Genomic DNA, 15,436 nt, shown 5'->3' with positions numbered 1-15,436 from the left:
ACGTATGACATAATTGTGAGTTTCCATATCCCTGCACTCAAAAGAGAATACAACAGAGAATACACATTCTTCTAAAGCGTGCATGCAACATTTTAAATATTTATAAAATTAACTGTACACTCTCAGTCACAAAGAGTCATAGTTATTCAAACCATATTATCTGATTACAGTGCAGTTTAATTAGAAATTAACTATTACAGCTAGTAATTAAAATCCTACAGGTTAGAAAATCTGAAAAAAAAAAAAACCAAAAGCTTAAATAATGACTAGGTTAAAAAAGACTTCACAAGGAAAATCATAAACTGTAATGGTTTTATCAACAAACTAAAATATTAAAAATAAATTTGAGAGGTATAGCTAAAGCAATACTTAGAAGTTATGAATAGTCTTAAATATATTTACTACAATTAGCTAGCATTTAATCCAAGAAGCTAGATGAAGAAATCAAAGGAGTAAGAAAGTTGAAGCAACAGAATTATAAAAACAAAACACAAATTAATAAGCCTGGGAAAAACATTTATGGAGATGATTTAAAAAATCAATTTCTTTGAAAGCTAATAAACTAGGTAAGCCTCTAGAAAGTTTGACTAGATGTGTACACACATAAATGTATCATCATATAATGGAGTACTACTGTTCAGCCACTTGGACTGAGTGAACCAGATCATCAATACAGAGGAATCACAGATAAAATTGCTGAATGCTAAGAATTTCTGTACTTTAGGGACCTCTGGGTGACTCAGCGATTGAGCATCTGCCTGCCTTTGGCTCAGGGTGTGATCCTGGTCTGGGGATCGAGTCCCGCATCTGGCTCCCTGTGAGGAGCCTGTTCCTCCCTCTGTGTCTCTGCCTCTGTCTATCGGTATCTTATGAATAAATACAAAATCTTAAAATTTCTGTCGTTTGTTTACTTACTCATTTAACAGTGTTCTGTATGTTTACATATACAATTCAATGTGTGCGTTTGTGTATGCATGGGTATGTGGTAGATATTTATATGATCAAGTTGCCTACAACATGTTCTTCAGAAGTATGAAGTACATGGTGAAGTGTAAGCATTTTTAAATCTTCCAAGAATTTAAATTGATGTATGTGTGCTTGGAGTTTCTTTCTTTCCCCTTTCTCCTAATCCTAGTCTTTCCTTGCACAGAGATAATTATTATCCTGAGGATGGTGTTGCTTTGTTTTGTTTATTTATTTCCCAACTAGTTTTATACTTTTATATTTTGGAAAACCTCCCATTCTTATAAAGCAGTTTCTCTTTATCCACTTTAAGAAATTACAATTTTCCTTTGGCAGTTTGGTTTTTCTACTTGTTTCTTTTATTTGACAAAGGAATGACTTCATTCTTTAAAAGAGTAAGCCAACTAAATTAATACTGACATTGAGGCCCAAGACTATGAAGAAACCAATTTGCTCGTAGCACCAGTTATGCTATGGGGAAGTAAAACAAAACAAAACTGGAAAATAGTCACCATCCACTATAAATCTTCAGAGTATTTATTGGCCCATTCGACTAGCATAGAAAGAATTACAGAAAAATATAAAAGGCATTGTTCAGTGCTCTCTGAAAAAAAGCTGGTTTCTTGTACTGGTATATATTCCATTCACCAAATTCTTACATGTTCCTCGTATGAATAAAAACTGAGTGTTATTAGAGAGAGAGAGGGAGAGAGAGAGAGAGAGAGAGAGATTCATCATGGTAATTGATCCACCAATTTTGAGAAATAGTTTTCTTATACTGGTAGCCTGTGAGTAACTTTCTTTCTGGAATAAAGTAAGATAGTCATTCTAAGTACCTTTATTTTACTTTTAGACATGTTTAACCTTAACTGTATCACTAAGTGCATATTAACTAATGATTACACACATCTTACTCCCAGGTATGGTAAAGGCCAATGGGGAACACCTAATTGCCTGTCACTCATTCTAGATTATGCAGTTAGATCCTTTTACAGTTTATCAGAGTTCTCAGGATCTTTTCTTCAAAATTAAGAAATGAATTGCTGTTCTCAGAGATATTATGCTGGAGTATCCTGAGGGCAAAACTAACATTTATTAACTATTTCCCTATGTCAGAAATCTCTTCTATGAGTCACAATTGACAAATTAGTTGTTTCAGCTTTTCTATACCTCCTTGTATTTCTATCTCCTCTTCTTGTCAATTTCTTTCTTTCCTTTTTTTCCAATATCTTCCTTGGTTTAAAAACTCACAGATGCCTTACCCAGCTATGTGTTTTGCCCCTTTTATTCTGGATTGTTGATATTTAAATTTCATACAAACATGCAATTATTCCCAAATATATCACACCAATATCACGTTGTTTGTATAATGAATAAAAATAGTCTATCCAAGAACATGTGACTCAGCCTGTGAAGTCATATCTAAAACAATTACTCAAACCTATGTCTTATTGTCGCCCCCTAAAATTTCATGTGCTGTGTTCAACCTCATGTTTTAAAACTTGCAGTTTCTACCAGTCTCTATAAAATCTCTATACTCTTAGAAAATTGAACATATTAATTCGTACATTTTTTTGAGTAGACATTTAGCCAGGCTTTAAAAGTACTATAAAACTAACACAAGATACAGTTGTTTACCTCAGGAATTTGGATTTTCTGTATAACGTATGAACACATCAGCATAATTCCTGATGGTCAAAGCAGCATGTGAGCCACTGTCTAGTAGGGTTAGGTGCTCATATTTTATAAAGAAAAAATTAAATTGAGATCAGAAAGGCTTTGTGAAATTACTGGGATTGGAGAACCCAAATGGCTAGCCTACATAGTGTGTGGCAATGCAGAGTCCAAGAAGAGGTGAGAATTATAGTAGAAAAGTGAGTGTGCTGTGTTCAGGAACCAAGGATATGTCTGACCCAGCTAAACTAAAGGATCTGCACTGGGAAAGAATGAAGACAATACTAATTACTAGAGCAGGCTGCATTGGGGAGGATTTTAAAGATGAGATTTTTTTTTTGGACAAAAAAAGGAAAACACCAAAGATTTATTGAAATCCATTGATGGCTTCTAAGCAGGGAGTGGAATGTTAAACTATGACCTAAGAAATAAATTTAGAGAAATGTTTATTAATATTCCAAGGAACATTAATTAATGGGGTCACTTCGAAAGGGTCAAATAATGTCAACTAAATGTGGAATAAACTGGCACATTTGACTTCCAAGAGGAAAGCATGAACTTCCCAAACCTATTTGACAAGGGAACCCTTTCTGGGAAAGGGAAAACAATGCATGGATCATATATTCTATATGCACTGATACCACTCTCAGTCTATACACAGGCATGTGTAAGAAATGTACAGTTCTGTAGTACTAAATAGCTCACTTGATGTCTAGTTTGATTCTCTGGTCCTGGGAAATTGGTCTGTACTCCTGTTGCTGAGGCATGTCTTTCAGACCCAGTGGCTTTCTATTTCTTCCATACTATTCTGGGACTGATGGAGATACTTTTACTAACTGATCTGTTCCATGTTGAGGTATAAGAAACTCTGCGTGGATGTAGAGGGCCCCATCTCTCTTAGACATGTCAGCTCACTATTCTGTGAGGAATTTCTGCTTCCTTTTGGTTTCCATCCAGGAATGGTGCAGATATCCCATGTACCTGCCTAGTGGTTTTGGGCTTTTCCCATGAGATTGCCACGTAAATCTTCTACTCTATGTCACAAATCATTTTTTTTCTTAGAAAGCTAAATCTGTAAAACTCATAAGCAACAAAGAACTCCATTTTCCTCATATTCTCCTCTTGCTTCTATGCCCTGAGGAGGTGATTTAGTTGCCTTGTAAGCAGATTAAGACAGGAAGAAGGATGAGGGAAGGAACACCTGAGGTAAAAAAAATGAGTTAGTATTTCAAAGATTCTACCTACCATGCTTGGAATACCCCTTAGGAAATGCTGGTGTGGAGAACTGAGGATGAAAAGCCAGTGAAGGAAAGGATATGTGTGGTACTGGTGCTGCTGTGAGTTTTATGATGTGTTGTCTCAAGAAATATTGCCTCCTCGTCTTATAAACCACCACCTTTGGCGTGGTCCTTTGCACAGTCCTCTCCCACATTAACTCTTGAAAAGTCCCTCTTGCTTCTGGGAACTCTTCCTCCACCATATGAAAGGAGGAGAAGCTACCTTATTGAAGACATGGGGACCAATTGAGAGACAGCAACAATAGACACCTAGGTAAGCTCCAGAGGAGCTTGAGGCTAACTGCAAGTGCACTGGTGACCTCAGCTGAGACCAGAACTGCTCAGATGAGCCTCCACTGAAGTGTTATGTGAATCATAACCAAAGGAAATGGTTGTCAAACTTACTGAGTTATGGAATGATTATTATTCATATAAATACATACAACACAACACAATACAAAACTATGTAATATGATAGATATGGTAGGCATTGAAGATAGAGGAAATAATTTGTGGGAAGATTTCCTCAATATGAATATATGGGACCAATGAAAAACCTTTAAATGGAAATAGCTGGATCGTGGAAGGGGTTCATTTTTCACTCATGGGAAGAATAAAGAAAAAGGAAGTGTCAAGTATCATTATGGAGATTCCAGTCTTCAATGACTTAGTAAACTGTAGACATGTAGGTGGATGGACCCATGCCAGATGGGGACTTGGTAGCATTCTGCAGTTGTGCCTTTTTGGAAATCACTCTCTCTCTCTCACTGGCTTGGATTCAACAGGTGGTTTTTCTGTCACTGATGAAATAAAAAACAAACATTTGTCTTATAACAGCATACTGTCAGACATGACACTAGACTCATCTTAATTCCTAATGATATGGATTACACTAAAGAAAAAATGAAGACATGTCAAAAGTATGGAGGGATTGAGGATATGTGTCTCCAGGTTCTGAATCTAAACTCCGTTTAACAAAATTGGGTGTTGCCAGTGAGCTGCGATTAGCGAGGCTCCAATAATACTCACACTAGTCTCAGGGAAACTTCTCCTAGTTCCATTAACTGCTTTTTCAGAAATGTATTTTACATATATTATTTTATTTAATCTGTAGAACATTTCTAAGATTTATTTTTTTTAATTTTTATTTATTTATGATAGTCACAGAGAGAGAGAGGCGCAGAGACACAGGCAGAGGGAGAAGCAGGCTCCATGCACCGGGAGCCCAATGTGGGATTTGATCCCGGGTCTCCAGGATCGTGCCCTGGGCCAAAGGCAGGCCCCAAACCGCTGCGCCACCCAGGGATCCCACATTTCTAAGATTTAGACATTATTTTCATCCACATTTTAGGGATGAATGGACTGATATTATATTGTTATTAATTATTATTATTATTACTAGTAGTCATAGTAGTATTATATTTGGCAAGGTGTCTTCAGGTGGGCAGTGTGTGGTGAAAACAGAAAGTATTTCTAATGTAAGGGGCTTTTAACTCCTACAGCAGCTTCCTTAAATTTTGATTTCATGAACTGTTTTCCAGTGTGTCAAGTTCTTAATCAGTTATGCCTATGTCAGTTCGTGGGCAATCATAATGAAAGACACCGATCACAGCTTCACATACTCATGTGCAGAAAAAGCTAGAAGTCTCCACCTTTAAAACAGATGCTACCACAAGAACAGATTCACTATCCAAGTTAACTCTGTCCCCAGAATTTAGTTTCTGCTTTAGGATTCTGCATGATTTTATACTGGCTGATTTTTTGAAGATGCCTCTGTGACTGTCATTTAACATATTCTGTTAGGATTCATGGATTCATACTTGGCACAGGATGAGTCTTTAGGCTTAGGTAAGATGTTTTCAGTTGTTAGATTAGGTAGACTCAGTTGAAAGAGACCGGAGACTACTGTGAGTTCAGAAGACAATGGGAAAATGTGAAGATGATTCATGCACACAGAGTCCATTTTGACTGATCTAAACAGGCCTACATGGGTCTCTGGGAAAAAGTGGAATGGACAAAAAGTTGTCCTGCTGTATTGGCCTCATGACTCTGCAGTAGCTAAATCAAATGACACTACCAAAGCTTCTCAGCCACAGCCAGGGGCTGTCTATTGATTTCCCCATTTGGGGTAGGTTTGCATGAGAACACTTGGCCTCCCTGAGGTCCCCCTCCTCAGGAAGGCAATAAAAGACCAGCCTGAGACCTACCAGAATTGGGAAGGGCAAGTTGTCATTACTACAGATATCCGCGAGAGGGAACTCCAAAGCGCTCTCTGGGTTCTGCAGAAGGCTCAGCTGTGCACTTGTTGTTCCAGCAAGTACCACCGCAGCACCAAAAGGCTAACCTTCTGAAAAGACTTCTTTTAGTGGTCTTCTGGCCTGAATCTAAGGAAGAAGGGAGGTTAGTGTATTTTCATTCACTTAGCCTTATTTTCACCATTGCCATTATACAGCATGTTCATTGTAGTGGCTAGAGGAGGGAAACGGAGTCATTTGTTGTGTACAACTCTCCACGTTCTGATGTTGGCTAACAGCATCGTTATGGTGTTGAAGAGTTCTTCCTCATATCCTTCAGACTGATCTGAGACTCGATCAGATTGAAGGTCAGTATTTCCTGTGCCATCAGTTACTGTCTTTGCAATGCAACAGGAGACACTGAACCTGTAGATGTTTGTTTTCTATTGGAGTGATCAGTGGGTTCAGGTGTCAGATCTGATTTTAAAGGCTAGAAGGATTTGGTATGCAAATCAAACTGAGTGTGGTAATCCTCTGCTTTCACAGCCAGTCTCCCCTCAGCCTGATTTCCTCTTTGACTTTCTGAGTGCTCAAGTTCTAACATCTAAAGGATCTGCCTCTCAGGACACAATCTGCCTGACCCTACTTCTCTGTTGCTCTGCTCTGGGCCATCTTCAAGGATGACTTTCTGCAGTCAGGGTCCAAGGGAAATAGTCATTACATGCTGGCTATGTGGTGGCTGTGTTCCCTTGTGATACCACACCAACCCACCCAGAGATGATGTTTTCGGTTAAATAGGTTGAACATTTACTGAAAAGAGCCTAAACCACAATGAAGTGTGGAAACACACTTCCTCACACACACACTCAAACATACATGTATATATAAACCTACACACAAGCACAAGGCTTGAAAGGGAACATAGAATAAGGAAAACAAGGTATCCTGAGGTTATGAATGCATTTATTGACCACCAGTTTCCAGAGATGATTTTTAATTACTCAACATTCCCTTCTGAAGCAAGAACTTTCCAAAGAAAAGTTGATCAGCAGTGAGAAGCTGAGTTCAAAGTTTCTACTGCTCAAAAGAATGTTTCCCTTTGAAGATACCTTAACATTGCTTAAATAACTGAATTCTTTAAGAGTCAACAGATGAGCCAAGGTGTCGAAGGATAAACAGATGAGCAACATTTCACCAAATAACCTTAAACACCTGGTCACTACTCTGCACAAGGCAATAAATGTTCCCAGGATGATTAATTAAAGGGGTCACTTCAAAAGGGTGGAATAATGTCAAATATATGTGGAAGAAAACTGGGGCATTTGACTTCCAAAAGGAAAGTAAGAATTTCCTAGACCTATTTAACAAGGGAACCCTTCCTGGGAAAGAGAAAACAATGCATGGATCATATATTCTATATGCACTGATAGCAATCTCTGTCTATACACTGGCATGAGTCAGAAATGTACCGTTCTGTAGTTTTAAATAGTTCACTTGATGCCTAGTTTGATTCTCTGTTCTGAGACTGGTAGTGATTTAGGTTTTCTTAATTGCCCCCATGAGTGTGTCTATGTTCTGGAGTCTTCTGGTGCTGGGGAGGCTGTAAATTGGTGAAGTGCCACTTATCTGGTTGCTCTGTGTCATTGGTGTATACAGTAGCTGCTGAAGTGTCCAAATTGCTGTCTGATCCTGGGAAGTTGGTGTGTACTCCTGTTGCTGAGGCATGTCTTTCACACCCAGTGGCTTTCTATTTCTCCCAACTATTCTGGGACTGATGGAGATACTTTTACTAACTGATCTGTTCCATGTTGAGGTATAAGAAACTGCATGGACATAGAGTGCCCCATCTTTCCTGGACATGTCAGCTTGCTATTCTGTCAGGAATTATTGCTTCCTTTAGGTTTCTATCCATGGAAAGGTGCAGATATCCTATACTCCTACCCTGTGGTTTTGGCTTTTCCCATGAGATTGCCACCTAAATCTTCTACTCTATGCCACGAATCATTTTTGTTTCCTAGAAAGCTAACTCTGATAAACTCATAAGCAACATGGAGATCCCTTTTCCTCATATTCTACTCTTGCTTCTATGCCCGAGGAGGTGATTTAGTTGCCTCTTAAGGCAGCTTAAGACAGGAAGAAGGATGAGGGAAGGAATACCTGAGGTAAAAAAATGAGTTAGTATTTCAAAGATTCTTCCTACCCTACTTGGAATACCCCTTAGGAAATGCTGGTGTACAGAACTGAGAATGAGAAGCCAGTGAAGAAAAGGATATGTGCGGTAGTGGTGCTGCTGTGAGTTTTATGATGTGTGATCTCAAGAAATAATGCCTCCTCATCTTGTAAACCACCACCTTTGGCGTGGTCTTTTGCACATTCCTCTCCCACATTAACTCTTGAAAAGTCCCTCTTGCTTCTGGGAACTCTTCCTCCACCATATGAAAGGAGGAGAACCTACGTTATTGAAGACATGGGGACCAATTGAGAGCCAGCGCCAATACACAAACACCTAGGTTAGCTCCAGATGAGCTGCAGGCTAACTGCAAGTGCACAAGTTCCCTCAGCTGAGACCAGAACTGCTCAGATGAACCTCCACTGATGTGTTATGTGAATCATAACCAAAGAAATGGTTGTCTAACCTACTAGGTTATGGAATGATTTTTATTATCCATATAAAAGTATACAACACAACACAGTACAATACAATTCAAAAACCATGTCATAGGATATGATAGGCATTGAAGAAAGAGGAGATAATTTGTGGGAAGATTTCCTCAATATGAATATATGGGACCAAGGAAAAAACTTTAAATGGAAATAGCTGGGTCTTGGAAGGGGTTCATTTCTCATTCATTGGAAAAAGAGATAAAGAGGAAGTGTCAAGGGTCATTATGGAGATTCCAGTCTTCAGTGACTTACTAAACTATAGACATGTAGGTGGATGGACCCATGCCAGATGGGGACTTGGTAGCATTCTGCAGTTGTGCTCTTTTGGAAATCACTATCACTCTCACAGGCTTGGATTCAACAGTTTGTTTTTCTGTCAGTGATGACACAAAAAACAAACACTTGTCTTACACCAGCACTGACTCATCTTAATTCCTGATGACACGGATTATCCAAAAGCTTCCCTCAACACAATGAGGTATATGTCGTAAAACTAAGACATGTCAAAAGTATGGAGGGATTGATGATGTGTGTCTCCAGGTTCTGAATCTAAACTCCGTTTTACAAAAAATGGGGTGTTGCCAATGAGCTGTGATTAGCTAGGCTCCAATAATACTCGCACTAGTCCAGGGGAACGTATCCTAGTTCTATTCATTGCCATTTAGAAATGTGTTTTACATCCTTTATCTTATTGAATCTTGACAACATTTCTAAGATTTAGACATTATTTTTATCCACATTTTAGGCATGAATAAAGTGATACCGAGCTAGAGTAATTGGCAAAAGGTCATATAGCTGATAAATGGGGCACTGGAGTTTGTACTCTAGAGAGGTAGTTTGACATCAAGTCAAGTCCTTTCTCTCAATGATGCTGGTTTTTTTCGACTCATTTTAAAGAGCACTGGAATCCTGTGGTGCCTCAAGAGCCACTGATCAAAAAGAGGATGGAGCAGGAATAAAAGTCCCATGCTCTGGTTTCAACCAGAGCACATTTATATATTATAAGTAGAAATAAATAATTATGCATTATATGTTTAACTACATATATCATATATATAGATGTGGGATCCATTTAAAAATGTGTTTAAAAAAATCCCAAACACTGTATCATACCATGCTATCTCCTAATACTGCCAGAAACGTCTTGAAGTTTCTATGCTTTCTTGGGTCTCCAACAGTGTAAAACTTCCCTTGACCTGTTAGCCAGCCTTCAGAGAAGGAGCAGCTGGGAATCATTGCCCTGGGGATGCTCTGGGCTCCAGAACAGGGCTAAGTATCTGCCATGACCCCTGGCAACCTTGCTGTCTGTGTCTCCCTAAAGCCTATTAAACTATTCACAGTACCTGCAGCCTTCTCATTGTTATGACAACTCTTTGAATTCTCTCCCAAGAGAGAAGTGATGTCTTCTCCAAATATCCCGAGGCAATTTTCATACAAAAACTGTATAAGAGAAGCCTGTAATGCAAAAAGAACACAATGGGGTGCTCTTTTTCATATGGAAGAGTTAGAAGTCACATTTTGTTTATAGACCTTGGATCTAACCAAAAATGTGAAAGACTTCTATGAAAACTTCAGAGTTGATAAAAATATATAGAAACCCAAGTTCTCTAATAAAATAAGAAAGAATGATACTTTCTGTTGTACTTTGAGTACAGATTTTAAAATACTACTAGTCAGTGGGCTAAAGTCCTAATTTGTGGCATTTAATAACTAATATTGTGATACCAGTGGTTACATCTTTAAAACTAGGATAGCTTTCAAAGTAACCTACCTTCTTAAAGTTTACTTATTTTGTAAACTTTTGCTTCCAGAAAATATTGGGTTGTAACTTAGGATAATATCTGATTAAAATGTATAAAGCATAGACAAAATCCTATGAAATCCATTTCTTAAATAGGGAAGAATATTTTTTGGAATGTGGATATTCCTGTGGATTTTTTTTGATGTTTTCTTTTTCTTTCTCTTTTCTTTTCTTTTTTTTTTTTTTTTTTGAGTAAAAACTCACAGGGCTGGGGAGAAAACATGTCTGTCTGTCTAACTGCAGTCCCTTCTCAGGTCTTGCTTTGCCTAATGCTGGCTCTCGGCATGAGCTTGGGGAAAAGCTGCCATCTTATTAGGCATGTGTGGCTTCATTAGGATGTTCTGGAATATCTCACTAGTTTCTGTCTGATGTAGCAGAGGCAAAAGAGTAGCCAAGTATTTTTCTAAATGAGCCACAACTTGCAGAGCAAAGCCAATGTGTTTGGAGCCATGGGTGCTCATAGTGCCCGAGACACCTAGGATGTGCCAGTAACGACAACAGGAGCTAGGTCTTGTTACCATTGTGTCATGAGGAAACCATGCCTTCGCCCAAGTTTACAAGCTCCCCCCCTCAAGGATCAGGCTGAGATTTGAACCTTGGCTTGTCAAACTCTAGAGCCCAGGTCTTTTCTACCATATTACATCACTCTTCTCTCTCTTTTGTTTAGTCAGTCTAGTATTGAATCTCCTGGATGGGAAAGAAGTGACTCAACTGCTCTGTGTTTCCCACTTTAACAACACCCCTTCCCATATTCCACCAGAGAAGGATAGCAAACTCTGCCATTCCAAGGAAGCCTATGAAGATGTGCACTTTTCAGAACTGATCCTTCGTAATTACTACTACACATTTCAGATTCAAAGCATGGATTCTAAACCCCAGGGGACACATATGAGAGCTCTCCCTACCTTTTTTACGAAGTTCTCTTCCAATTCCAAGCTGCCAGAATTAGGTGGACAAAGAATGCTTGGGGCTATACACACTGATAAATCATAAGGTGTTATCTGGTTGGGTGAGGATTCTTGCTCAATGCTGTATAACACTCCAAAAAGGTACCGCAAGACAACAACATTCACATTTGGCAGCTGAGCTAGAAGCCTAAAGTCAGAAAGATGTACTTTTGAATAAGGCAAGTCATTGCACTTAGCTGCTGGAAGTATAGAGACAGAGAGCAGAGAACATCTTACTAGATCTAGTATACAACCTGCTGTAGCAGAGTTCCAGGCATGAATGTATACAAATATGTTTTACCGAATTCAATTTCTGAGCTAACCCACTCCGGTTGAATGTTGACAAACTGAAGGTTATACCATGGGCTGTTGATGCTCTGGCATCTCTCTTAGGCCACTGACTTTTGTCTACCATTTTCATATATTCAGAAGGTGTACAATGGCTAAGGAGTCCACGTTAATAAGGTCAGACGAAGAGCAATAATAGCCATAAGGCATGCCTGTATTCTGAAACTGGCCTCCGTGGGTGTGAAGAATTGAAACTATTTGGCATTGAATGTTATTTTAGTGGTCAAAGTGGCAAGAAGGAAGCCAATATTTTCCTAATAGTATATTGGCTGTATTTCTGAGCCATGACCAGAGTAGAGTAATTATTGCATCATTACCTCTGGGCTGCATTTATTTTCTCCTCCTCAGTCACTTCGTCAAGAACATCAAGCCATTTTTCATAGAGTTCCGATGAAAGTAAACTTCCTTCGATATTTTCAAGAAAATCCTTATGTGGATAGAAAAATAAATAAATACATGCAAACAGACACACTCACAGAGATGTAGAGACTCACACACACACACAAATATATGTATATATGATAAAAGATATATATTGGAAATATCACAGAGAAAACACTTAGTTCAAAACTTCAGTTCAGTCCCTAATTTCTTCATAGATACCCAAACTGTGACCCACACGGAGTTCACCTCATACTCTCCATTGACTTGCATGTGCAAAAACAGGTTGTGGATTTTCTCCAACAAAAACGAAAGCATCAAAGCAGAGCGTACGCTTCAGTGGAAAGGAAGACAAAGCTCCCTTCTATCATATGGCACTTACTCTTTTGTGTGCTTTTTTGCAAACTACTACAAAAGCTACTCTCATCATTGCTTCATTCTTCCTTTCCTTAACTGTACAAAAGTAGAGAGTCTAATGGCAAACTCATGATGGTCCTGAGGATGTATTCATTTCTAGTGTAGACCAATTCTCCAGAGAGTTTGACATGATACTATTCAGGCCAAGGTTGCAGAGTCTGATTCTCCACAAAGATTAGTCAACTTTAGGTAGGGAAAGCTTCAGAAATGTCTAAGAACTCTATGCACACGTGGTCACCATCTTCCTAGTCTGTGCCTATAACATGGAAATGGAAAAGACCCTACTAAACCTTGCTAGAAACATCAATTGCAGGTGTGCACCTTCAAGAGGGCAACACTTATCATGCTATTCGAGTACCTAACGTATCATCATTCTTTCCCCTGTGTCTTGATGCCTATATATATATTTACTGGTGTGTTTTACTCTAGCCCAGTGTAGTAGTGATCAGGGACTATTGCTATTTATCGTATAGTTGAACAGTAATGGGGGGCAAGGAAAGACCACTTGCGACAAGAAAGGACCAAATATGACCTTGGTTCTAAGAGTGCCATAATAACTGCCTTAATATAGTTTTGTTCAGAGCTGTTAGCAAGTGCCAAGGTAGATGGATTAAATTCTTTGTTCTAGTTTTCAGTTCTTTCTCCATTACCATTTTAGCAATAGAATGGGATATCTGTGATGTAGCTGTATAATTTCCAAATTAATCTAGTTCTTGAGTCGATCTACTGAATTTTCAGAATTCCAAACTACATTTGTCCGTTGCACCTACTCCTAAAGTTAGATTTATCAAAAGAGGCATGTAGCTAGAGCTGGTTACTGTGTCGTTACAACCTTGGATGGTGGGCTAGACATCACAAATATTAACAAAAGGATACCTAGGATCTGGTGAAAGGAGACACAAATGGCAAAATCCTTCCTCCATGACTTATAAAGTAAAAGGCATCAAGAAACAGGAGACAATGATGGTTAACAATGATTGGTCGCCTCACTGAGCCTTTTTATATTCCTCATAAAGTAAACATTTGCTTACTATTGTAAACTTCTAGATCTATTCTCAAATTTTTCATGTGATTTTTCTTTTGGAAACTGCCTTCATTAGGAGCATCGTGAGGAAGTCATCAGAGACAGGATGTTTTCTTTGGTAAACATTATGTATGTGTTAATGTGTATTTTGAAATTTCTTATTATTATAGTAGTCACATTAGTATTAGTCTTTTGCATGGAGTCCTCAGGTGGGAGGTGTTTGGTGAAAACAGAAAGTATTTCTAATGTAAGGAGCTTTTACCTTCTACAGTAGCTTCCTTAAATTTTGATTTCATGAAGTGTTTTCCAGTTTGACAAGTTCTTAATCAGTTATGCCTATGTTTTTTCTTGGGCAATCATAATGAAAGACACCATCACAGCTTGAGTAACTCATGTGTGGATAAAGCTAGAACTTTCCCCACCTTTAAAACAGATGCTACCAGAAGAACAGATTCACTGTCCAAGTTCACTCTGTCCCCAGAATTTAGTTTCTTTTTTAGGATTCTGCATGATTTTATACTGGCTGATTTTCTGAAGATGCCTTCCATGAGTGGTCATTTTTGATTTGATAAGGAAAGCACATAATGTAGGAAAAAAGAAGAGTATATGGCATTTCATATCCCAAGCCCAGAGCAAAAGCTTGCTTCCTTTTTGAAAGAGCTAGGCTATCGGATGGTATACAGTTTTAGAGCTCCAAGAAGTAAAGTCAGTTTAGATTCTTTAGTCAATGTCTCTCTATAGTTTTACCCAAAATCCACCTTACATACACTGAAACTTTGTAATCACTTATTTAAATCAGATTTTTTTCATTGACTTTACCCTTTTTAAATCAAACTTCCGTGTTTCAAGGCCTTGTGGAATCCTCACCTGTCTCCTACTTTATCAGTCTTTTCTCATTATTCCCTTCCATAGATGCTCTTCCCCATATATGGAAATCTTTTTCTATACCCATTTCCCATTTGTTGATTCCTCTTTAAGTGATTGTATCCTCCATTCCTACTATCTCTATTTCCCTTCCTCTTTAAAAGAAAAGCTCAAATACTCTCTTATTCTCTGATTACATTCCCTTCATGAGTCTTTCAACGTCCTTTGCTCTATCTTCATGTCCTCTCCCTACAGTGTAGAAAGATATAAGCGCTGGAGTCAGATGGACCTAAGGTTCAGAAACCTACTATGCTTCTGATCTACTGTGTTACCTGGGGCACATGCGAACTGTACTGAAAATTTTCTAATCCATTTATAATGTGTGGAAGATGATAGTTCTAGCTACCCCCTAAAATTGCTGTGATGCAAGGACTGGGGTAGCAGCTAGCATGTAACTAACGTGGTTAATTTCTTCACCACTAGGATAACATTCCCAAATCTAGTGCAGCATTGCAGAGGTCCTGGGTACTCTGCAAATTTCCATACTGACAATTCAGTACACCGATTGGAGATAACACAGGCCAAACTCTGGCTGTCATTTAACATCCTCTTTTAGAATTAGCAGATTCATATATGCCTCCAGATGAGTCTTTATGCTTAGGTAAGATGTTTTCAGTTGTTAGATTAAGTAGACTCAGTTGAAAGAGACCTGAGACTACTGTGAGTTTAGGAAGACAACAGCAGAATGTGAAGATGATTCATGCACACAGAGTCCATTTTGACTGATCTGAACAGGCCTACATGGGTCTCTGTGGAAACAAGTGGAATGGACAAAACGTCGT

General features: G+C 38.6%; 1 protein-coding gene across 14 annotated transcripts in view; it reads right to left on the bottom strand.

Moving 5' to 3' along the window:
* LOC140611761 (uncharacterized) overlaps positions 1–15,436 on the bottom strand; it is a 112,238-nt gene that overhangs the window by 27,800 nt on the left and 69,002 nt on the right. For 11 of the 14 annotated variants that reach the window (XM_072788613.1, XM_072788614.1, XM_072788605.1 and 8 more), the window contains 5 exons: positions 12,226–12,335; positions 11,519–11,708; positions 10,156–10,267; positions 6,122–6,298; positions 4,316–4,714 (listed from right to left, as the gene is read on the bottom strand). In XM_072788613.1, the coding sequence (XP_072644714.1) occupies positions 6,150–6,298; positions 10,156–10,267; positions 11,519–11,708; positions 12,226–12,335 (561 nt within the window). In that variant the 3' untranslated portion in view covers positions 4,316–4,714; positions 6,122–6,149. Of the gene's footprint in view, positions 1–4,315; positions 4,715–6,121; positions 6,299–10,155; positions 10,268–11,518; positions 11,709–12,225; positions 12,336–15,436 lie in introns of those variants that run through there. The other 3 variants (XM_072788610.1, XM_072788609.1, XR_012012924.1) reach the window with 2 other exon arrangements.

Source organism: Canis lupus, chromosome 20 (genome assembly GCF_048164855.1).
Source record: "Canis lupus baileyi chromosome 20, mCanLup2.hap1, whole genome shotgun sequence".
NCBI classification, from domain to species: Eukaryota; Metazoa; Chordata; class Mammalia; order Carnivora; family Canidae; genus Canis; species Canis lupus.
This window is presented reverse-complemented; position numbering and strand designations above follow the sequence as displayed.